This window comes from Peromyscus eremicus, chromosome 6, assembly GCF_949786415.1.
Source record: "Peromyscus eremicus chromosome 6, PerEre_H2_v1, whole genome shotgun sequence".
Taxonomy (NCBI): Eukaryota; Metazoa; Chordata; class Mammalia; order Rodentia; family Cricetidae; genus Peromyscus; species Peromyscus eremicus.
Window position 1 is genome coordinate 63,111,300 of NC_081421.1, and position 25,585 is coordinate 63,136,884.

Below are 25,585 nucleotides of genomic sequence, written 5' to 3' on the forward strand. Positions count from 1 at the left end.
TAAGTCTTTGCCTCCTCATCAGTGAGATGGAGGAGGCCCGGTCCCAGGACATGGCAGAAGAGGACAGGGATTTCTTCCAATGAAGGGTTTTAACTTTTTGGTGGTTGTGGTGGGGGTGTGTGTGTGAAACAGGTAACCCTGACTGTCCTGGAACTCTTTGTAGACAAGGTTGGCCTCCAACTCACAGATGTCCCACTTTCAAGGGAGGACTTAGAAAACTCCACTGATTTGTTTAGCTGGAGAGGTGGCTCAGTTGTTAAGGACGATTGTTGCTCTTACAGGACCAGCTTTGGTCCAAGCACTCATACGGATCCATATTTCCAATGTCAGGGGATTCAATGCCCTCTTCTGATATCCACGGTTACTTCATGCATGTAGCGTACATAATACTCATATACATAAACTAACACATTTAATGATAAAACAGTTTTAGAGCTGGAGCGATGGGCCAGTGGTTAAGAGGACGTAACTCCTCCGGAGGCCTGGAGTTTGGTTTTCATCATTTGTACATGCAGCTCAGCATGCTCGCAACTCTTTCTAGCCCAAGGGCAACTGATACCACAGGGCACACACAACATATACATCACATACACTTAACATAGTCATATAGGTCCCTGAGGGCACACACTTAACATATACACATCACGCACATGGATATTTAAAAAAAAAAAAAAAGCCCACTTTTGTGCCAAATCACTATGCTAGCCATTTTTAATTTTTCTCTACACTGTATCCCTTCCTGCAGAATTGTGTATTAAAATCCATTTTTACTAGACTCTTAAATTTTAGTTTCAACTATCTTAAGTCCAACCTGGGGAACCAATGAGTTTATTGAGTCTACTTACAGAACATGAGTGAGGAGTTGTTTAGGGGTGACCCCAAAGCCTCACCCCACCGGGGTCAGCCTGTCCTGTGTGCCCACCACCCCACCTTCCTAGAGATTATATACTCTAACTAATCTCTCAGACCCAGAGGACAAATGCAATTATGATAGAATTATGCACAAATAGCTGGGAGGAGCTATCAGAACCTTAGATGAGGCTCTAAGAACATCAGTTGGGGCTTCCCAGGACTACCAGTAGGCTTGTAGGATGATTTGTAAGGCACAGATGATTTTTTTTTAAAGATTTATTTATTTATTTATTTATTATGTATACAGCATGTATGACTTCATGCCAGAAGAGGGCACCAGATCTCATTACAGATGGTTGTGAGCCACCATGTGGTTGCTGGGAATTGAACTCAGGACCTCTGGAAGCGCAGTCGGTGCTCTTAACCACTGAACCATCTCTCCAGCCCGGCACAGGTGATTTTATGGGTATGGGAACAAAAAACATTTGCTGGTTTTGAGCCTGGGAAGGACTCATATTTCCTGAACCTTCTTCCCTTTCATGCCAATTAGCCAAGAGCATTGATTGTTAAATTTAGTTCTCACTAATGGGATCAGAGTGTGAGGGCAGCTGAAGTTCTGGGTGAACATGAACAGCCATGGTCTGGTGTGGGGATGCTGAGTGTGTGTAGCGGATCGACTGCAGCTTCCTTGTCCAGAATGACTGTGGCCTGAGACTGGTCCCTAGAGCTTAGCTTCCCCTCCTCCTCCCCACTGCTGTCCAGGCTCATTGCACACCGCGTCTTAGCTTTTCCATGTGTGTCTGTTTCTTCATACCCCAGTCAAACCAAGCCCTAAGTAGTGCAGGTCAAGGCCTGAGACCCAGGCAGCACTTAGGTCAGGGTAAAAGAATACAACCATTTTGATCAGTGCTTACTAGCCTGGTTTGAGTCTTGGCACACCCTTTTTGCAAAATGAATGACTTTGCTGAGCTACTCTGTTTTTGCTTGTCTGTTCCTTTATGCAACATTGAGGTTATTCTTTGTTTCTAACACTGGGAAGCAACATTTTCTGCAACGGAGTGGTACAGATCACTGGGGAAACACTATTACTGAGCTACATGCAGCCCAACCCTGATCTTTTTTTTTTTTGGGGGGGGGGCAGGGTTTCTCTGTGTAGCTTTGCGCCTTTCCTGGATCTCGCTCTATAGACCAGGCTGGCCTCGAACTCACAGAGATCCACCTGGCTCTGCCTCCCAAATGCTGGGATTAAAGGCATGCTGCGCCAGCACTGCCTGGCCAGCCCTGATCTTTTAATACAGCAATAATTTGCTGCATGGACTTTTGTCTGTTTCATTGGCCTATTCCAAATTCAGTCTTTAAATGCTATATTTTTAAAAGTGTCTCAGGCCGAAGAGACGGCTGGGCAGTGAAGCGCATGAAGTGAGTGCACCTGTGGTGGATCAGATCCCAGCACCTCTGCCTGGCAGTTCACAATGCCTGTTAACTCCAGCTTTAGAAGACCCAATGCCCCTGGCCATCACAGGTACCTGTACTCACACCCACACATGCAAACACAGAAGGAAAAATGAACCTTGAAAATGTGTTTTAGGTCCTGGTAAGTTGCTGTGGAATAATCCTTTTGTATACTGTAAAGATTTGTCACTCAAATTGGTTTACTAAAAATCTGATGGGCCAGTAGCCAGGCAGGAAGTATAGGTGGGACAACCAAACTAAGAATGCTAGGAGGAAGGGCAGAGTTAGGAGTTGCCACAGACACACAGAGATAAGCAAGATGGACATGCCGTACTGAGAAAAGGTACCACGCCACGTGGCAAAGCATAGATAAGAAATAGGGGTCAATTTAAATGTAAGAGTTAGCTAGTAACAAGCCTGAGCTATTGGCCGAGCATTTATAATATAAACTTCTGTGTGTTTATTTGGGAGCTGCTGGTGGGACAGAAATGTCCACCTAATGTATGTATTCATGGAAACACCAAACAAGCAATGGGGAGGGGACGTGGCTGTTGCTGACAACAGGAAAGTAGCAGCTAATAAATGGAGAAGTAATAGGTTTAGAGATGGCTAATGTGGTAAAAGTGCTTGTACTGGGGACAGCAGGAGACTTTTGAAACTGCAATCCCAGCCCCAGTGACATATTTCCTCCAAAAAGGCCACACCTAATCCTTTCCTAACAGTTCCACCAGCTGGAACTGTTCAATTATTCAAACGCATGAGACTATTGGGAGACATGACATTCAACCCATCACACCAGCTCACTGATGTGTAGTAGCTTTTCATAGAGTCCTAGAAACTGGACTATGCAGGCAGGCTCACTGGGTCAATGCTTGCTGCCTGTTTGATTTCCAGGACCTGTATGGTAAGAGGATAAGGGAACAGCTCCTGAAAGTTGTCCTCTGATCTCCAAATGGGCACTGTGGCATCCGAGTGCCCATGGGCACAATAAATAACTGTAAAACAGTTTTTCAAATATTGAATTATGAACATCAGAATTGTGGGTGGACCTTATTAAAGCCTTATAAAATATGGCATTTGAGAAGAATCTGCATTAAAACCAGGCATCTTAGCACTTGAGAGGTAGAGGAAAGAGGATTAGTGTTTAAGGTTAGTCTGGGATACATAAGACCCTATCTCAAAAAACGAAAACCAGCCTTACCCTGTTGGGTGTGTATGGAAGACAAAGTGGGATGCCTGGAGTTACTGTAAAAAATGTCAATCAGCTTCAGAGTTCTGGTAACCTTCCTCAAAATGTCTGGGAAGCTCAAAGTCCCCAGAGGTGGACATTCGTGCTGGCTAAGCAGAGCTGGCTCCCTATGGGGAGAAGTGGCCCTATTCTACAGTGTGGCACCTGCACCTAGAGGGCAGAGCTGGGTGGTTCCATGTCCAAGACCTATGGAGGATGGCAGAGAAACAGCCCAATAGTGTGGCCTGCCAGACCCTCCAAGCCCTGGAGCTGCTGAAAAAGTGGGAAAGGACCAAGATGGGTGCTGCAAACTAACAGCACAGGTCAGAAAGATCTAGACAGACACGCTGGACAAATGGCAGCTGCCACCAGGCAGCATCAGAACAAAGGGAGCAAGGACCATAAATCACCACCTTCATTAAGAAACAAAGAACCAAAAATAGAGCTAAGGAGATCACTGTTCTTGTTTGCCAGCTTGACAAATGTACCAACTAAAACCCAAGCAGCTGTCACATCTGTGAGGGATTATCTTGACTGGATCATTTGAGGTGAGAAAGACTCAACCTAAATCTGGGCAGGGTGGGCCATGCCTTTTGCTGGCAGCCCATGTAAAAGGACTTGGAAGAAAGCTTTTGATTTTTGCCTGCTTGTGTAGCTGAAGGTTTTTTTGTGTCCCGCCCAGTCCACAGCCACTCAGACCCAAGTAAACACACGGAGGCTTAAATTAAACTGCTCGGCCATTAGCTCAGGCCTACTCGACTAGCTCTTACACTTAAACTCAGCCCATTTTCATTAATCTATATATATGTCACCACGTTTTCCATGGCTTTACCTGTGTGCCATTACATGCTGCTCCCTGGACGGTGGGCTGGCGTCTCCTGACTCAGCCTTCCTCTTCCCAGAATTCTCCTTGTCTGCTTATCCTGCCTATACTTCCTGCCTGGTTACTGGCCAATCAATGTTTTATTAAACCAGTGTACAAAAGCATTATTCCACAGCATGCTTGACACAACTCTGACAAATTTTCCTGCTGAATACCTCACTGGTATTAGAACCTACAAAGCTGAGGACCAGCCTTGTAGGCAAAACAGCTACCAGATTCTTGGCCTTTCATTGGTAGACAGCTTATTGTTGGACTAGCCAAACCACTGCCTGTAAATGACTCTAATGAACCCCCTCAAATAAAATAATTTATTTTATTTGAGACAGGTTTTCTCTGTGTAGCCCTGGCTGTCCTGGAGCTCACTCTGTAGACTAGATTGGCCTTGAACTCAGATCAGCCTGCCTCTGCCTCCTGAATGTTAGAATTAAAGGCACAGAGCACTACTCCTGACTATATAAATAAAGATATTTATAATATTTAATAAATCCCTCATATATATTATGTTTCTTTGAAGAAACAACTGAAAGAACGAATTAGTCAGATCCCTGAGTAATACAGGTGAAAAAATATATATATTCCCCCCCAAGACAGGGGGTTGGCCTAGAACTTAGAGATCTGCCTGCCTCTGCCTCTTGAGTGCTGAGACTAAAGGCGTGCGCCACCACCCTCCTGCTGGAAAGGCCACTCTTAAGTATTGACTGTGCAGTGCCAATGAGAGAGAGCCTTACAAAGTGATGAGCTTCCCCAAAGCAATGCTATCACTTCCCAGCTCTCTGCTGGTAGAGATGAAGCCTGCAGTAAAGCACTGCTTAGGAGCAGTGCTGCCCTGTGGATTTAGGGTCAGCTGCCACTGCCGTTAATGCACATGGCACTGGATGGTCACAGGTGTGGCGTTATCCTCTACTGTTGTCCGGGGTTCTGTGTCACAGAGCCTGTACCAAGGCCCTATAATGGAAGGCTGTGCTACTTCCTTTGCTTCAAATTATTTTGACAGGGCTCTTAATTAAAAAAAAAAAACAAAAACAAAAAAACAATTATATGCCTAGGTGTGGTGACACATGATAATCCCACTCAGTCAATGCTAGCCTGGACTGCATAATGAGATCTTACATCAAAAACAAACAAACAAACAAAGCTTAATGATTCATGCCAGAGGCCTGTCAGTCAGTGCTCAATATGAAGCAGAAGCATCAGGAGATACATAAAAAGATTTATAGTGTGAGGCTGTAGCTCAGTGGAAGAGTGCTAGCCCAGCATGTGCAGGTCCTTAGTGGCACTGTAGGGACACGCGCGCGTGCACAAGCACACACACAAGGAACCAGTTGTGAGAGCTGGTGTCTATGTGGTGTTAGTGGATCAGTCTCATTGAACTGACCCTGAGAAGCCAGCACTAGGACACAGGTCTGCATCATGGTGGGGTGCAGCTTCTCACAGAAAATCCTTCAAATAAAGCATCACACCATCCAAGGCAGGACGAGAGCTTCCTAGCAGTGAGCAGCTGCCTGCTGTGTGTGAGGTATTCACAAGTACCCCGAGAGTTTAGCATTACTGTCAACATTAGATAAAGTGAGACAAGAAAAGCAAACAGCTAGTCAGTGGGAAATCTGGAAACCATATACTGAGTTCTTGCTGGTCAGGGTACACACACGTAACCCTAGCACTCAGGTGGAGGCAGGAGGATCCTGACTTCAAGATAATCCCTGCCTACACAGGAAGTTCTGCTCAGTCTGGCCTACATGAGATGACAAAGTGAGTGATGGCATTTGCCAGATGACATGCACCCCGACAATGTCCCCAAATGCACACACATGTGGCAGGAGAGGACTGGCTAAAACAGTTGTCCCCTGGCTTCCATTCCCGTGCTGTGGCATGTGCACACACAATCATAAAAATTTAAACTCTGTGATATGAGTCACTTATCTCTTTAGTTCTTTGAAGGTGTGTACATAAACATAATTGTATCTGCATTAGTGCCAACTTATTATATACCATGCAGGCTGTAGCAAGTGCTCAATGCTCTCAGGAAGATGTGGGACGGGGCTAGCTACACCACCCTGCCAGAACTCAGCTGGGGCTTCAGTGCCATTCTGCAGAATCAAGAAGAAAGGTGCGAACAGGGAGTCAGAAGTTACCAGAACAGGAATTAGGCTGGGAATCTTGGTCTCCTGAATGATTTATGTTCAGAAGACAGAACAACTAGTAATTTCTATAGAATTGAGTTTCTTCAGATGCCAACAAACAGAATTCTAGAGAAATTCAATTTGGCCAGTGTGAACACTTTCCTTATTACAAATCTAACACAACACTTAGAAACAGATCTATCTTTAATGTGAAAACCACAAAAAACTGGTATTAGTTGTAGGGACAATGGACATCCTATCGCCATATGTCCCATCACTGCAGGCCAGGCTGTTCCACATGTGCACAGGGACTTCCTCAGGTGAGGTAGCGGGAAGGGAGGCATCTTCCAGGAGTGCTGTCTCTGTTGGTGCTTACAGGGAGGCGCAGAGCCGCTCCAGCTGCCCGGGGTTGCAATTACTCAGGAACTTCAGCTCCTTCTTCCCTTCTTCTGTTGGAGCTGAAAGAGAGCCAAAGACACACAAATGGCAGCTTCTCCCTGCTCTGAACTGTAGTCAGAGGCTTCCTGTTCAGATCATGACCTGTGTACCAACCCCGAGATCTTTCTCCTCCACCTCCCGCTCAGCACACTGCTGCTCCTATTTTCCCCACTCTAGCCTCACATTCTAATTACTATTAGCTTCAACTTTGCTTTTGGCGAGGCTAGAGATCAAATCTCTAGGACATGCTAGGCAAGGTCTCATGTCACCCAGCGTGCACTGGCACCACAGCAGTCATTACTGGCTCTCCATTACTCAGGGATACAGCACTTTCCTTTGTCTCCATGAGGTAAAGCAGACGCACAAAGAACTAGGATGCTTCCAATGCAAGCTGTCAAATTTGCCATTAAGAGTTAAGAGCTCCTGAAGCTGGGAACCTGGGGCAGTTTGACGCACGCAGGAGGGAAAGGCAGGTGGATCTCTATGAGTTCAAGGCCAGCCTGGACTATAGAGCGAGTTCCAGGACAGCCAGGACTGTTTGTTACATAGAGAGCTTCTGAACCTAGGTGTGGTATACCCGCTTGAGGGTCACCTCAGGAGGTTCAGAGACTAGACCCTGAGTGTGAGGTAAGCGTAGGTACATAGTGAGACATTGTCTCAAAAAACAAAAGAAAAAGGAAACAAAGTTATCAATTTGTGAACATGAGGGCAGAGACTGCAAAGATCTGGTCTGGTGGCAGCCTCTCATACAGTATGACTTCTTCAGCACAGGTGTCTTGGATGGGAGCACACGAGAAAGTGCACAGATCAGTGGGAACGCAGCAGCTCCGCCATGTGGAAGCTCCCCAGCAGCTGGACGGGAAACTGCTACCTTCTTTAGCATCAACGCTTTCTTCTCAACAAGGTGAGAATTTCAGCAGAAATATATAGTATGAAATTAAAATGTAGCCACCTTCAAATCACATTTTTGTATTCTCTTAATATGTAGAAAAAGTCCAAGGGAAAAAATGAAACACAAAACACAGGTTGCTGCTGAGGAAGAGAGCAAGGGTCTGTGTTATGCTTGAGTAGGTCATGTACAGAGGGCTTGGGTCCACAGCTGGCGGTTCTATTTTGGGAAGCTCTGAGAACTTGTAGGATTAGGGGCCCAGCAGAAGGGAGCAGGTTCCTGCAGGATTATTCTTGGGGGATGTACATTCTCCAGGCCTCCCCTTGTTTCTCTGTCTGCAATGACATGAACACTCTGCTCTTGCATGCACAAGATCATGGAGCCACGTGGCCATGGCTGATCCTTCTGAAGATGTGAGCCCAAAGCTACGAACCTGGTCAAATGCCCTGTGCACTGACTCAGCAAAGCCTGCTGTGAACAGCTGGGCAGGGCAGGGTGATCACATGACTGACCTTTCTCATGCTGAAGCCAATTATTCTCTAAATAATACTGAAAAGAACTTTCAAATTCCTTTGGATTATAGTTGGAAATAAGGATGGGAAGAAAAGGATCTAAGGCATCAAATCCTTCCTGCAGAAGAAAAGGATAAAGACACATAGAGTTAGTGACTGACTGTCCTGTGAGGACAGGGCCTTTTCTTCTGTCCTACTCTGACACCTGCCCTCTGCCTCAGTCTACCCCCACGCTTGGCTTCTTGCCTTATAGAGAATGGTATCCATGGTGACTTATATTGCCACAACGTATTTAAAAAGAAGAGGTGGGAGGCTCTCTGTAAGTTTGAGGCCAGCCCTCTGTAAGTCTGAGGCTAGCCTGCTCTACATAGGGAGTTCCAGGACAGAGGGACCTGTTCTCAGAATTTAAATCCATACCATGGCTGGCCTAGCATGCACAGGACTTGTGTTTAGTTGCCCCATCACAAAAAAAAAAAACAAAAAAAAAAAACCAAAAAAAAAAAAAACAAAAAAAAAAAAATGGTAATAATAAAACTTCCCCTAAAAAACCCAGTGTAACAAAGAAGCAATTATATTAGAGAGAGACAAATGTTTCTAACTCAGGTTACTATTAATGCAAGTGAGGAGGATAAAACAATATGAAAGTTGGCATTTCTGGAAGTGAGGTGAAAGGTATACAAGAATATGGACTTTTCTGTGAAATTATGACAAAATTAAATGATTTAAAGAGAGACATGGGAGGAACTAGAGAGATGGCTCAGTGGTTAAGAGCACTGGCTGTTCTTCCAGATGACCTGGGTTCAATTCCCAGCAACCACACGGCAGCTAACAACTGTCTGTAACTCCAGTTCCAGGGGATCTGACCCCTTCACACAGATATAAATGCAGCAAAACAACAATATACATTAAAAAAAGAAAAAAACAAAACAAAACATGGGAGCGCATATCTTTAATCCCGGCACTCGGGAGGCAGATGCAGATGGATCACTGTGAATTCGAGGCCAGCCTGGTCTACACTGCGAGTTCCAGGACAACCAGGGCTGTTACACAGAAAACCCCGTCTCAAAAAAAAAAAAAAAAAACCCAAACTGAACGACAACAACAAAAAGACATGGCTCATCAGTTAAGAGCCCTTGTTACTGGAGAGTTCCTGTGCTTGAATTCTAGCACCCACATGGTGGGCTCACAAGCACCCCTAATTCCATATCCTGGGGATCCAACAGGCACATTCATGAATTCAGACATACAGACATAAAATCAAATCAAATAAACTTTTTTTTAAAAAAAAAAATAAATAAATTTTAAAATAAAGGCACCTGCCAGTAAGCCTGACGTCCAGTGTCAGCGTCCCAGAACCCACACTGTAGAGAGAACCAATTCCTGCAGGTTGCCTCTGGCCTCCCCAAATAAATATTACTAAGAAAGAGACAGTCTGTAGATCAGTGGTTCTCAACCTTCCCAGTGCTGTGACCCTTTAACATAACTCCTCATGCTGTGGTGACCCCCAACCATACAATTATTTCATTGCTACTTCATAACTGTAATTCTGCTACTGTTATGGGTCGTGATGTAAATATCTGATATTTGACCCCAAAAGGTTTGGGACCCTCAGGTTGAGAACTGTTGCTCTAGACAGAGTGGTTTTCTAGGACATGACCTTTCCCAGAAGCTCGTGCGGCAGGTACGCTGCTCTGGACTTAAAGAGGGACCCGGTTTGGCTTAAACTCAACACAATTGCACCTCCATGCTGAAAAAAAGAAAGAGTTGAATTTTAAAAAGATGGGAATGACAGACACACCACAGTCATCTGTAGACTTTTTCACAACAGCGTCATCACAATGTGGTTTAGCATAATTAACTGGCAACAAAACAGTCACTGCTTCTTGATTTGGCTCTGACAATAAATTACTACAAGACCTTAAGTTTATCACAATCTACTTCTGTTTTCAATTTCTTCTGCAATGCCTGCAATCCTAGTACTTACGCAACTGAATTGAGAGTGTGGGCAGATGAGTTGTAAGGCAGCCTGAACTATACAATGAGCTCCTATCCAGCTGTCCTGCTGGGCTTGAGGTTCATGTCTTAATTCCCAGCACCCAGGAGGCGGAGCTCTGTGAGTTCCAGGCCAGGCAGGACTACACAGTGAGACTCTGCCTCAAATAAAAATTACAGAACAAGAAAAGGAGAGACAGACAGACAGACACTAATGAGAAGGCTTAGCCAGTAAAGGAACTTTCTGCAGCACCTCACTGTAGAACTACAAACAGGAAGTAAGATAAAAGAACAGTGAAGATGGAAACGCACTTTCCTCTGCAAGTATGGAGCATCTGGGCACTTACCCAATCATTCTTCACCATTTTCCTCAGGCTGTGGATGAGGGATAGTTCCCCCGGGGCAATCTGCATGTTGTCAACAAGAGAGCCAAGAGATTAGGAGTTTACTTTTCGGGCTGTTTCCCTGAGAAAACTGAACTGATAATTAGATAAAAGGAAAAGTTTTTAACTACCGTAATCATAGTACCTGAACATACTGCCTCTGGAATAAGAGAGCTGAGGAGAAAGGAGAGGAAGAGGCAGGAAGGAGGATACCTTCCTGCCTTGGTATTTCTGATCTCTACATAGACCACAGCCTCTCTTTGAAAATAACAGTTAGAACCAAGGAAGAGAGCAAAGCTCCTGGAGCTCTGCTGTCCTGTTCTTTCCAACATGATCCCTGGTTGGCGATGCATGATGGAGCACGTGACAGGTGCCGGGTAGTTTTTGTCAACTTTACACAAGCCAGGGGTATCTGGGAAGAGTCAGCTCAACTGGGAAATGCTGCCATCAGACTGGCCCGCGGACAAGCCTGTGGGGCATTTTCTTGATTAGTGATTGATGGGGAGAGGGGGAGCAGCCCACCGTGGGTGGGGCCATCCGTGGACAGGTGGTCCTGGGGTGTATAAGAAAACAAACTGGACGAGCCAGGGGAGCAAGCCATATCACTCCTCCGTGGTCTCTGCGTCTGTTCCTGTCTCCAGGTTCTGCCCTGCCTCCCTCAGTGGAGATATGGATCTGTCCCTTTCCTCCACACATTGTTTTGGGTCATGGTGTTTTATCACAGCAATGGAAAGCCAACTAAGTCGGGCGGTGGTGGTGCATGCTTTTAATCCCAGCACTCGGGAGGCAGAGGCAAGCGGATCTCTGTGAGTTTGAGGCCAGCCTGGTCTACAGAGTGAGATCCAGGACAGCCCGGACTGTTATATAGAGAAACCTTCTCTCAGAAAACAAACAAACAAACAAAACCAAAAAGAAAAAAAAAAAAAAAAAAAAAGCCAACTAAGACATATCACTTTTTTTTTTGGAACTAATTCATCGTATCTCCCTCCCTCCCCGACTTTTTTCAGAGTGCTGGACATAGAGTCTGTGGCCCTCCCACGTACTGGGCACTCATGTGCTCACCACACCACACTGGCGGCTTGTTACTCTTTCCTACCTTTTTGTTGTTTGTAAAGATTTACTTATGTTTATGTGTCATGAGTGTTTTCCCTGGACGCATGTATGTCCACTGCATGAGAGCTTTGGTGAGCGTGGAGGATCCCCGGGAACCAGTTACAGATGGTTGTGGGCTGCCATCTGGGTACTAGGAACCAAACCTGTGTCCTCAGCAAGAGCAGTCAGTGCTCTTAACTACTCGGCTGTTGTTCCAGCTCCAAACTTCAAATTCCAGGGTGAAAAACATCCTATGTGGTCCACCCAGGAAGCGAGAGTCAGAGAAACCAAATATTCCTACCAGGGTCTTGTCTTCTCTTCTCAGTGTGGTCCTTCCCCAGAGAGCATTGACCCCATCCACTGCTACCAGGAGGCGGAAGAGTCCTCGGGAACTCTGCCTCTTCAGCTCCTTCAGCACGACCCCCACAGCGTCTGTGGCGTTCCTCACTCGAGTAATGCCCTGCTCGACAACGTCTCCCAGAGGGCTGCCCTTCTCCGTGCTCTCTCTCCTATTCCAAACGTACCTCTCTTCAACTTTTATCTAAAAGTAAGCAAACAAAGAAAGAAAACCCAACAGGCGGCTTGTTCAGGCTAAAGCCTTTCCAAGGCAGGACGGCAGCCCGAAAGACTCAGCTGAACCACAAGGAGGTGCAATGTAGGAATCAAAGACTTCTAACCTCTCTCCTGGAGGGGGCGGGGACCTGATTCTGGGTCTCAGACTTTAGCCTCCAACTTAAGACAATTACCCTGTCTCAGATTTCTAAGTGCTGGGATTAAAGCTGTGAAGTACCATGCCTGGCCCATCTGCTGAAAAAGGTCCCAACAGGCCACTGGCATTGTCCCACTCACCCAGCGTACCCATTATCAAATCCCAAGCTTCAAGCATACTAGGTAGGTACTTTCCTCTGCGCTACATCAAGTCTTGGCATTCACGTGTCGTGCCGCCCCCCCCCCCCCCCCCCCCCCCCCCCCCGAGACAGGGTTTCTCTGTGTAGCCCTGGCTGTCCTGGAACTAAGCTCTGTAGCCCAGGCTGGCCTCCAACTCAGAGATCCACCTGCCTTTGCCTCCTAAGTGCTGGGCCTGAGCTTCCATGGCCCAGCTGGCACTCCCATTTTCAAAAATACCCTTATTTATTTGTGTATGTGCCCGAGTGAGGGTGCACACGGGCCACCATGCAGGTAGGAGTAAGTTTTCTCTTCCCATCATGTGGGTCCTGCTTTCTGACTCAGGTCAGGAGGTACAGTGGCAAGAGCTGCTTCAGCTCCCAGCTGACACACGGTGTCAGTACATAATGGACTGTTTATATATACTGCAGTGGAAAAGCCTCAGTCTAGAACCATGGAAGATGCTGGAGTGAGGGGTTTTGTGCACTCCAGGCTGAGGCAGCTTGGGATACATAGGAGGCTTAGAGCCAGCCCAACCCACACAGCAAATGAAACATCAAAATAAAACTGGAACGAATGATCTTCCCCTCATGTTTCCAGTTTATCTGGAGGAAATCCTTACTGCTGGCCATATGCTTGTGGAGGATTCAAGGATCTCTCAGAAACAGTAAGTCAATTCAGACTTTTATTTTACTAGCCACTAAATGAACAGCTTATAGCTGCCACCTCTTTGATAACAAAAACTGAAGTTTAAGTTGTGAGCCCACTGTGAGCAAAACATATTAAAGGGACACAAAATGCTTATTTATTCCTATTACATTGGCCCTCTCTATAATGCCTGACTACTGAAGCAGCAAAGAGGATGGAAAGGGGCAAAGGTCAGCCTGCACTGAATTCCTGGCTGCGGTCACCTGGCTCAGGAAGTGCTTATTTGTGGTTTTGAAGTTCTTCAGCCAGGTAGAAGCCTCCAGGGGCTGATCAAAGCGCTCTTTGTTGTAGGCGGACTGCAGGAGCTCCCGGCAGTTTTTCACCCAGAGATGAGCTACAAAACGCACAGGAAAACAGATTAGGAACTGACTGTAGTAACGTGAAACGCCGCTTCTTTCATTTTGTATCACGACTGCTTTGACAGCAGAGGTCAGAGGAGGACCCGGGGTCCCCGGCACTAGAGTTAAAGCTGCTGTGAGCTGCTGTGTGGTGCTGGGAACTGAACCCAGGTTCCCTGCAAGAGCAGCCAGTGCTCTTAACCACTGAGTCATCTCTCCAGCCCCCCGTGAGTGACTCTTTAAATTATGGGAAATATTAAAAAAAAAAAAAGAACATATTTTCTTGTGTGCAGTGGCACTGGGGACTGATCCTGTATGTTATTGATTTCAGACCAAACATTACATTATAATCAGTACACAAGACATGGAGTGGACTGCCCTTTCTTCTCACTGACGATTTTTATGTGTTTATTTATTTTTAATTAAAAAAAAATTTTTTTTTTCGAGACAGGATTTTTGTGTAGCCCTGGCAGGCAGTCCTAAAACTCACTCTGTAGTCCAGGCTGGCCTTGAACTCACAGAGATCTGCCTGCGTCTGCCTCCCGAGTGCTGGGATGAAAGGCGTGCGCCACCCCAGCTTACTGCCAATTTTTAAAGGCAAATTGGAAAATGCGGATATACATAACTTTGAAAAAAGAAGATAAATGCAAAGTATGAGGATTCAAATCTATCCTGCAGATCCCGAACTCTAAAGTGTCAAGGAATGTGCAGGCTCTGTGGATACTCAAAATAGTAACTGACAGACAAACAAACAGTGGTATGTGTCTGCAGTCACCTTCTGAAGCCGAGGCAGGAGGGGGTTTGTCTCAGCTGAAGAATTCAGAGTTAGCATGAGCACTGCACATGGCCGTGGTCTCTCAAGCAGTCACAGGCTGCCTGAGCAGCAAGACGACTATCGGACACAGAGCAGACAGACAGGAAGTTCTTACCATCCGGGATATGCAGAACCAGCCAGTCATGTTTCGCACAGAAATGAACAGCATGGCAAAGACTGAGAGTTTTCCCTGTTCCCTTCTCCCCATCTAAGGTGTGTGTTAAAGAAAACATTGTCATAAGCAACGTGTTTCCCAGCAACAGTATTTCTCTGCCAGGCATGGTGGTGCAAGGCTTTAATTCCAACACTCAGCAGAGGCAGAGGCAGCTGGTCTGCATGAGTGTGAGGCCAGCCACTGCTACATAGCAAGACCTTCTCAAAAAACCAAACCCAAACAACCAGCACCTCCTTTTCTCAGACAAGGGGAGAACTCAAGAGGCCCCAGGCTTGTCGGGAAGGATATAGAGAAGATACCGCACAGCTGGATGGGCAAACTCGGTGTTCTTCAGGTAGCCCAGAAGCTCTAGAGCTGGTTTCCTTACCATCAGACAAGCCTCACCGAAGGTCTTCACCTAAGTGAGCAGGAGGGGAAGAAGATGGGCATGGAACTTCCAGCCATTCTAAGCACGACACAGCAAACCAGAGCTCCAAACTCATCCGCACTCACTTATGAGAGGCTGGGTTGGCACAGAATTTGAAAATTGATCCATGTACTTTAGTTAAAATCTGAGGTACATTGTTTCATATCAAGTAACATAAATAGCTAGCTTTTGATTTTTTTTAAAGATTTATTTATTTATGTATTTTATGTATATGAATTTGTATGAATATTTGTATGAAAGACAGAAGAGGGCACCAGATCTCATTACAGATGGTTGTGAACCACCATGTGGTTGCTGGGAATTGAACTCAGGACCTCTGCTCTTAACTGCTGAGCCATCTCTCCAGCCTGATGCTTCTTCTTTATACGTATTTAATATTGTGATGACGGGAATGAAATCCAGGGCTTTGTGCAGACCAGACAAATTGATGAACTGATGGCATGGGTCCTGACAAGCCCACACTGGACAGTGAAATGAAACAGATGAATGGAGCAGCAGTGTCTTATCAGGCAGCGTGGCAGACAAAAACTAAAGAACAGTAGGAGCAGGCCTCCGTGTAGATAGGATTACGGAGAAGATCTGCACGAATGTTATGGCGTGGTGAGAACCGTCTCCCCAAACCTCCTGTATCTGAAGACAGCGCTCACTCAACATTCAGAGGTAGGACTTGGGAAGCGCTAGCTCTCAAGGGCTCTGACTTTCATCCAAGGACCAATGATTGATTCATAATCTGATGGCATTACTGGAAGATGGGGCCTAATTAGGGGAGGAGGTGCACTGAGGGCATGTCATCAAAGGGTACACCTTGCCCCCAGCCACCTCCTCTTAGCCCTTCTCTCTCTGCTGCCTCACCACCAAGAGGTGGGCAGTGATGCCTGCCACGTCCTGCCACGACGCTATGTTGCTGTGTCACGATAACCCTTCCCCACAACTGCACAATGGGCTTCCTTGCTCTGTTCTCTATCTGAGCACCTACCTGCATCATGTATCGAGGAGGTAGGCCATGAGGAAATACTGTCTTCAGATCCTGGAGGGGGATGCTGTAGTACTGGCCCTCATGCTGCTCCCCATGCTTAGCCTGGAAACACGAACACAAACAGGGACAAGAGGTCACAAAGTGATCTGGGCTTTGAAAAGAAGCTAGGCTAGGTATGACACACTCCTATTATCCCAGAGCTCAAAGGCTGAAACAGAATTATCATGAATATTCCAGGCCAGCCTAGGCTATAGAGACCCTACCTCAAAAAAACCAACCAACCAAACAAAAACCACCAAAACACACACACACACACACACACACACAAATCCAACAAAAACAAACAAACCAAAAAATCCACAACCAAAATACAAAAATAAAACAAAAAACTGAAATCAAACCAAGCCTAAAACTCAGCTAACCAGCACACAGAGCAGGTACCCCTGCCAGGCACAGCGGGGCAGATGGCAACATCTCAGGGCAGGCAGTGTTTCTGTATCTGAGATACAGATACCTCTGAGATGCTGCGTAGCCCAGGCTGGCCTGGGACTTTCGTCAATCTTCCTGCTATAGCTTCCTGACTGCTGAGAGTACACGTGTGCCGCCAGGCCTGTCTCTTCATTTCAAACACTGGCTGTTGAGATGGCAAGATGGTTCGGTTCAGTGGTAAACGTACTTGTCGCCAAGCTTGACAACTTGAGTTCAAAACAGAGGACCCACATGGTGGAAGGAGATCAATTCCCAAAAGTTGTTCATTGATCTCCGTATGACACAGGCATAAATCCACCCACCCCCCCAAATACATCTAATAAAGTGTTGGCATCCCCAAATCCTGTGTAGAATATTGTATAAACTTGGTGGCCTGCCTAATAAAAGTTAGTTGTTCAGGTATACACTGTTGATGGGGACAGACATAATTTCTGCCACCTGGATTCTTTTATGCTGTGAAGAGATGCTCCAGTCATGTGGTAGGATCATCTGCGTGATGCTGTTTCCATAGAAACCCTAGAGGACTTGAAAAATAGCACTGAAAGATGCTTTAGAGTGACTTCCTTAATTTATTCTATTTCATTTTGCATTTGTGAGAATAGGCGAATGCTAACTACAAATTTTTAAACATACCCCAAAGAAATTATGTTTTGGTAGAGGGTTATCTTTTTAAATTTCAACAGTCATATTAGGAGGGGAAGAATCAGATTGGGACAAGCACATAAAAAAGCTGATGGCTTCTTTCACATTATAGAAAGCACAGCCCACACAATTGACTTCATTTCTAAGAGATGGCACCAGCACTGGGCACTGAGGAGAAGAGTCAACACCCAGTCTGCCAGGGTTTACACTGGAACGTTACTGCTGACAGACACCAGAAGAGGGAAAATGTGTGCTGGGATTAAAGACACGCACCACCACGCACAAAAAATCCGGGGTCTTCCAGCGCGCTAGTCACGGACTATCCCGCTGGGCTTTTCTCTCCCCAAGCCTGGGGACCCTGTGTTTAAGTAAGATTCTCCTGCAACATAACCACATACCTGCATGATCACAACAGGGCTGAAGAGCTATGAAGAACCCTCTTAAACCAAAGTCTAAAATATACACCAACTGGGCATTTAAGGAGAGTTGCCCCCCACCAAAAGATAATTTGTACCAAAATTATTTCAGAAGGAATTGAATTTAGCTAATTTTTTTGTTTGTTTGTTTTGAGGCAGGGTCTTTCTACATAGTCCTGGCTGTCCTGAAACTCACTATGTAGGCCAGGCTGGCCTTGAGCTGACAGAGATCCGTCTGCCTCCTCTGGGATTAAAGGTGTGCACCCACCACGCCCAGCCTAATTTAGCCAATTTTTAATTCAGCAAGAATTCTTGGCACTAGGTGAATTCATTATTAAGATGACATTAGAAGGAATTTGGACAAACTGTACTTTGTATTTCCACAGCACCATGAAGCAAAGGGAAGACCATGTTTGAGTACTAGCCACGTGCCTCATCTACCTGAGCATATGGAAACCAGTTTCCTGATATGTAAAGGGATATATGGCAACACAAGTTATAATCTCTGAAACTACCCACTCAACAACTTACCGGGTCACTGTCACCAGTGCGGGAAATAGCTCTGGGATGCTCAGCTGGAATAGGATTGCTCTGAGCTCCTTGGGCACTCGTGTGTAAAAAACACCTTGGGTCCAACTGCAAAAGGAAACCTGTTAGTGTTCTGGAGTCATCAGGTTTTTAAATGCTGTTGTAACACCGAGGACTCAAGCTATGTCCCTAAACACGACACTGAAATTTTAGTTCTTAGCATTCTGAGTATCTTGGAACACAGGTAGGTGTATTCATGTGCTTAGCTCAGGAAATGTGTTAAATCACTTGGCCACTGTGATGCATGATTCCTGACACTGTAACTTTACAAGGCATAGGAACTGCAAGCCTCCACCATGAGGGGTTAGTGCAATGTGCTTCAGTGTGGATGGTTGTAAACTGTCCCTCTAAATGGTTCTTTCTTGCTCACAAAATGTGTCCTTCCTTAGTCACTTCCCACTTTATTTTTCTGAACCGGTCTCTCACCAAGCCTGTAGCTTACTCATTTGGATATGGTGGCTGGCCAGCAAACTCCAATGATCCTCCTGTCTCCCCTCCCAAGCGCACACCAGCTCTAAACACATTACTGGCAGATTTCAACACAAAGTGGCAGTGTAAAGACACAGACTGCTGTGATTTGAGAGCCTGAGTATACGTCAGTTTTACAGCAGAGAGTGTCCTGTCTACCACACAGGGCAAATACTCCTTTACATTTCTTGGTCTCTCCTACAGATAGGCTGGGGTCGTGCAATTACTTTTGGCTACAGAGCCAGGAGTGAAAATAATTACAGTCATTTAAAATCAAATCCAGCTGAGAGTGGCTTGAGTTCCCTCATCTCTTGCTGTGGCAGCCTAGGTAACAGAACAGTAAGAGCCTTTCTCAAAATCAAACAATCAAAAACAAAAGAAGGATAGAGAGGAGGCAGAGGAGCAGGGCTGGAGAGACGGCCCAGACGTTAAGAGCACTGGCTGCTCTTCCAGAGGATCCTGGTTTATTCCCAGCACCGACAAGGTGGCTCACAACCATGTGTAACTCCAGTCCCAGGTGATCTACACCCTCTTCCGACCTCCCTCCACACGGTGCACAGACAGACAGATATACATGCCAACAAACAGGGAGACACACAAATAAAATGAACTAAAAATATTCCAGCGCCACAAGGGGGTGCTATTTCTGCAGTACTCTGATCAATTTTTAGCTAGATTTTTTTTTTCTTCAGTAAATAAAAAGTTAACAAAATGGATTCCTATGTCTTAAAGTGTTATAAAAGTTTCAGTTCTAGGAAAACAACCCTATGTACAATTCCCTCTGCTTAGTTCCAGAATGAACATCATGCAGTTCCCAAACCACCAGTGGGCCAGACTAGGTCATTCTGAGCCAAACTAAAAACATTTACACTAAAAAATATGTATTTAGGGTTGGGGATTTAGCTCAGTGGTAGAGCGCTTGCCTAGCAAGCATAAGGCCCTGGGTTTGGTATCTATCTATCTATCTATCTATCTTTAATTTTGATGCATATCGGTGTTTTGCCTGCATGCATGTCTGTGCACCACGTATGTCCAATAGTACCCTCAGAGGCCAGAGTGAAGAGGGCTCCCCTGGAACTGGAGTTACAGATGGTTGTGGGCCACCAAGTCAGTGCTGGGGCTCACACAGCATCTTCAGCCAGTGCTCTTACCATTGAGCCAACTCTCCAACTACACACCCTTTCTTTGAGACAGGGTCTCACTATGTAACTCTAGCTGTCCTGAACTCACTATGTAAACTACATTGACCTTGAATTTAGAGATTTGCTGTCTCTGCCCCCTGCCTGAGATGACATGGATGTGCCACCATACTTGGCCCACAGTTTTTCTTTCACGTGTATCAGTATTTTGTATGCATGTGTGTTAAATGAATGTGAGCATGCCTAATGCTCAAAGAGGCCAGAAGAGGGCACCGGAGCCTCTGGAACTGAAGCTATGGTAGTTAGGAGTCCTCACATAGGTGCTAGAACCCAAACTCAGGTCCTCTTCAAGAGCAGCAAGCGCTCTGAACTACCAAGCCAACTTTCTTGCCCCAAATTTGCTTTTCTTTCTTTTGTAAATTTTTTGTTTTGTTTTGATTCTCTAAAATGGACAGAGGCTTTTTATAAATCCCAGGGTAGGACGTGGTAAAAGAAAAAGAACCAGAAAACGACAGACACCTCCCAAACCGTCAAGGCGACTGTTCTTTTTCTAAAGACTCTTGATGTAAGCACACACTTTGTGGCAAGTGACCTTTCTTCACTTCCCGTCCTTCAGACTTAATTCTATGAGGATTTCTGGTTCTCAACTAACCAAGGCTGAGATGGTCAGTGTAGTCATTTATCCATGACTGCTGAACTGTGTGCTTCTGGACCATGGCTATCATGGAATATTTGTTTACACTGTAGAGTATGTCTCTGCCTAAGGCACATTCTAATTGATTAATAAAGAGCTAAACTGTATCTAATTCACGCTACAGTAGATGGCCAATAGCTAGGCAGGAGAGAACAGGTAGGATTTCCAGGCAGAGAGAGAAAGAGAGAGAGAAACTGGGAGAAGGAATCTTGGTGCATGATTTGGACACAGACTCAGTGCATGTTGGAGCATGTCGGATGTGCTCTACTAAGAGGTAACCAAGCCACCTGGCAGAACGTAGATTTAAAAAATATGGGTTAAGTTATAAGAGCTAACTATGAAAAAAACCTAAGCCAAGACCAAGCTTTCACAATGAATAGTAAGTCTCCAGGTCATCACTGCAGGCTGGCAGTCCACAAATAGTCCGACAAGAAAGCCTGTTACAGTTAGGACATAGGCTTTGACGTCCACCAGCTGCATCTATACAATACAAGCCTTTCCAGCTTCATGGACCGCTTTCCTAATAGTTACTTACCCATTCTAATCTAGTTTCTGCAACTTTAAAACAAGGATATTGTACTGCCATGAAGATCAAAAAAAAAATAAAGCATGTTGGATGTGTGTGTGTGCATGTCTTTAGTCCCAGCATTTGGGAAGCAAAGGCAGGTGGATTCCTGTGAGTTCCAGGACAGCTGAGGCTACATAGTGAGATCCTGCTAAAAAAAACAAATAACATCTTTCCTCCGGTTTGAAGCAGGGTTCTCCATGTAGCTCAGGCCAGCCTCAGTCCATCTGTCTTAGTTCCCCAAGTGCTCCTCTAGGCCCTAACTGCGCCACCATGGTCTTTAGGATGGTCTTTTCTTCATGTTTGTATGTGTCTGCCCCAGTGTATACGCAGGTGGTGGGGGTGGTGTGGTGTGTGGAGGCCAGAGAAAAAAAGAGCTAGATTCCCCTCAGACCTGGAGTTCCAAGTGTTTGTGGAAAGCACAACTTGTTCCACGGATGCTGGAGATTCGGACTCTGGTCCATTGTTTGTTCAGCATGAGTTCCTAACTCATGATTATCTTTCTGTCTCTTATCTTTTTTGGAGGGGAGGATGGGAGGGTGGGCAGGGTCTCATGCACTCCAGGCTAGACTCAAATGTGTTATATGACTGAAAATGACCTTGAGTTTCTGAGTTCCAGAAACTCCTCCTGCGTCTACCTCCAAAGTCTGGGCTCTCGATTCCACTTGTGCTGCCATATTCAGTTTACGAGGTGCTGGAAACCGAACCCAGGACTTTCTGAATGTGGGGCAAGTACTTTACTGAGCTTCATCCCCAGCCCAAATGTAGGTCTTAGCTTGTGTCTGCCATGTACGTACTTGTTCACATGTGTGCATGTGTGGTGGCGAGAGGTTGACTGCAAGCGTTTTCCTTGATTGCTCTCTACCTTAGGGTTTTATTTATCTATTCATTTCTTTTGGAGGCAGGGTCTTTCAATGAATCTGGGGTTTACCAATTTGGCGAGGCCGGCCAGCCAATGCACTTCAGAGATCTACCTCTGTCCACCCTACCAGTTCTGGGGTCACACACATTCCAGCTTTTCCCTGAGTGCTGCACTCTGGTCCTCACGCTGGCCAGGCATTACCACCTTACTAACTAAGCTATCTACCCAGCCTCCTGAGACAGCCTTTTAATATATGATTTAGTTCTATGATCAAAAGAGCCATGTCTAAAAGCCAACGTGCTTTTCTTCTAAATAGTTCAAATTTACCAGTTTTAAAAATGCTCGTTATCCTATCACATGGTGTCTCAAGCAGACTGTTTCTGTGTGCTGTTTAGGCAGAGTCTCACTTGGCAGGTCAGGCTGGACGTGATCTCCCAGTCCTCTTGCCTTAGCTCTCCATCACTGGATTACAGGCACACCTACCTCCAAGCCAAGGATTCTGCTGAGAACTTCACCTGACAGTGAAGCGTGTGAGCAGTCTGTCAGGACTCACCTTCTGGACCCTGGAGAAAAGCCTTGTCATTCCTGTCAGCATCGTCTCTGCTCTATTAAAAAGAAAAAGGTAAGCCACTGTTGAAAAAAATACTTGCAATATAAAAATCTGATACTTTCTAGATATATAAAAATCGCCGGGCGGTGGTGGCGCACGCCTTTAATCCCAGCACTCAGGAGGCAGAGCCAGGCGGATCTCTGTGAGTTCAAGGCCAGCCTGGGCTACCAAGTGAGTTCCAGGAAAGGCGCAAAGCTACACAGAGAAACCCTGTCTCCAAAAAAAAAAAAAAAATCATCTATGAATCAACAAAGTAGGCAAAAGAGAAGAAAAAGCATTCACTCAGGAAACATTATGGCTAAAATTTAACCTCAGTACAAGTCACGAGAGTCACATTAAAACCTTGATGAGATGCCAATCATAAACACCATCTTAAGAAAAATGAAAAAGCCCCCCACCAGTTGTTAAATCCAAATGCAAGGGGAAATCTATCTTTATAAAGTTGAAGATTCTAGCACTCAGCTTTACTATTCCTTCGTATTCTAGAAAACTACTTACAAATATATACTTGAAAATATATAAGAATGTTTACAGCAGAGGGGTCTGTTATCATTTGAAAACTGTAAAAGTAAAAAAACCAAACAAACAAACTAAAATGTCCACTGATACAAGAGTAAAAACAGTCAGAGAATAGTCATAGAAGTAGCAAGAAAGGAACTGTAATATATGCATCAACTTCAAAAATAAATACTGGCCAGGCACAGTGGTGCACACCTTTAATCCTAGTACTAGAGAAGCAGAGGCAGTGGATCTCTGAGTTCAAGGCCAGTCTGGTCTACAAAGAGAATTCCAGGCCAACCAGGGCTACATAGAGAAACCTTGTCATAAACAAACAAAAATATAGAGTGAAAACCATCACATCTAGCATTAAATAAACTAAACGTCAAAAGCATGTACTAGGCAGGGGCAGGAAGATCAAAGTTTCAAGGTCATCTTCAAGCTACAGTTTAAGGCCAGCCCGGGATAAATAACACCCTGCCTGAAAACACAACAACACACAAGCAATCCCTCAAATGCCACTCACAATTTGCAGGACACACAATCAGCAAAACTGAACCAGAAAGGTGAATGAACGCTAAGAATGACATCTAGAATAATGGTGACACTTAGGTGGAAGGGAAGAGAACCAATGGGGGAAAGACACACTGGGAACTGGTAATCATCAATTCCTAGTATGGATAATGGAGACATGAACCTCTTTTCTTACACTATTAGCCTTTTGTTTTGAGACAGGATCTTACTACGTAGCCCTGGCGGACATGGGACTCACTATGTAGACTATGCTGATCTTGAACTTGTACAGATCCTCCAAACTCTGTCTCTGTGAGAGCCATCACACCCACAGGGTCTTACTCTTCTGCTGGTATAATAAAATGCTCTGACAGAAGCATCTTAGGAGACAGGTTTATTTTGGTTTACGATTCATTATGTGGGAGTAGAGACAGGGAGACAGGGCAATGGACAGAGGAGGCAGAGACAGAAGACTGGTCACTCTGCACCTACACTCAGGGCGCATCCTTCAACAGTCCACTTCCTGCTTCACACCCTTCCCAAACGCACCACCAACTGAGGACCAGGTGTTCCAAACAAGTGTGTGTGTGTGTGTGTGTGTGTGGAGGGGGGGCATTCACGTTCAGATCACACAACATTTTTTTATACCATGAGGTTTTTAATTTTTAATATTGTGTCCTAAATTTATCCTTTTGGGTGTTGGAAATATTTAATTAGAAAATTATACTCTTTTGGTGGCAAAAAGAAATTTAAAATCTAGTATTTCCTCAGGAGCCCGTCAGAAGCAGGGTAGAGTGGCTTGTACCTGTATGTAATTCTAGCTCTTGGGATGCTGAAGCTGAGGGACTTCTTAGACTCTACAGCAAGCGTGGACTGTGTAGTAATTTCTAAGAGAGCTCCAGCTACAAAACAAGACTGCACCCACTCAACCCCACCAAACAAACAAACAAGACCTGATACCCAGTGTTAGTCTAAAACCATGGAAGATACCAAACCAAAAACACTCATTTTTCAGTATGCATATTCCCACAGCAAAGTTCAATAAATAAATGAAGGCATTTTATTACATGCCTTATTTAAATAGATAGAATTAGAGTAAATAAGTTACATAAATGTAGCTCCTTCCCTCTCCCCCTCTCCTCTCTTTCCAGATGGGGTATCACTATATAGTTTAGGCTGGTGTCTAATTAAAATTCATGGTCTGCCTGCCACTGAACACTGCAATTCAGACAGATCTCCTACAAAATATCTCATCATCTTTTTATTTAAGTGAAGCACTTTATACCATCTCTTTGGCATATCTGAATTCGCAGCATTACTACTCTCTCTTTTTAAATAAAAAAAATTTTTTTTTTTTTGGATACAGGGTCTCTCTATGTAGCTCTGATTGTCCTCGAACCCACGGAGTTCCATCTGCCTCTGCCTCCCCAGTGCTGGGATTAAAAGCGTGCACCACTATGCCAGGCTCCAGCATCATTATTCTTAAGCTTCGGATCTTTACCGAATTAAGGGTTACTTGACACACTGTAATGCTGCCACAGTCCACCTGAGGCCCTAAATGACTACCAGTTGGGAGCATGGTAGTGTGAGTGTGCTAGAAAGATGGTTCAGTGCTGGTGAGATGGAGTGGTGTAGAGGACTTCATCAAGTTAATTGGAACAGGATTCTAATTTGCAAACTGTTCATTCCTATAATTTTGGACCATGGTTGATTTTGAATTTTTTGTTATTATAATTTATTTCATCTTTATGTCTATGAATGCTTTGCCTGCATGTATGTATGTGTACCATATTTGTATCTGACACCAATGGAGATCAGAAGAGGGCACTGGATCCCCTGAAATTGGAGTTATAGATGGTTGTGAGCCACATGGGGGTGCTGGAAACTAGACCAGGTCCTCTGGAAGAGCAGTGAGTGCTCTTACTGCTGAGTCATCT

At 45.1% G+C, this 25,585-nt stretch overlaps 1 protein-coding gene and 1 pseudogene across 1 annotated transcript in view; one reads left to right on the top strand and one right to left on the bottom strand.

Annotated features, from left to right (window-relative positions):
- Positions 1-3,536: 3,536 nt before the first annotated feature.
- Positions 3,537-4,968, top strand: LOC131913745 (small ribosomal subunit protein eS19-like; annotated as a pseudogene).
- Positions 4,969-6,721: 1,753 nt separating this feature from the next.
- The window catches only part of Dap3 (death associated protein 3), a 30,238-nt gene continuing 11,374 nt past the window's right edge, over positions 6,722-25,585 (bottom strand). Inside the window, exons 2-12 of the mRNA XM_059265645.1 lie at positions 22,581-22,632; positions 18,243-18,347; positions 16,165-16,266; positions 15,050-15,158; positions 14,702-14,794; positions 13,638-13,768; positions 12,143-12,382; positions 10,714-10,773; positions 10,032-10,121; positions 8,375-8,492; positions 6,722-6,993 (exon numbers count right to left, since the gene is read on the bottom strand). Of these exons, the coding sequence (XP_059121628.1) occupies positions 6,908-6,993; positions 8,375-8,492; positions 10,032-10,121; positions 10,714-10,773; positions 12,143-12,382; positions 13,638-13,768; positions 14,702-14,794; positions 15,050-15,158; positions 16,165-16,266; positions 18,243-18,347; positions 22,581-22,622 (1,176 nt within the window). The 5' untranslated portion in view covers positions 22,623-22,632 and the 3' untranslated portion in view covers positions 6,722-6,907. The remainder of the gene's footprint in view (positions 6,994-8,374; positions 8,493-10,031; positions 10,122-10,713; positions 10,774-12,142; positions 12,383-13,637; positions 13,769-14,701; positions 14,795-15,049; positions 15,159-16,164; positions 16,267-18,242; positions 18,348-22,580; positions 22,633-25,585) is intronic.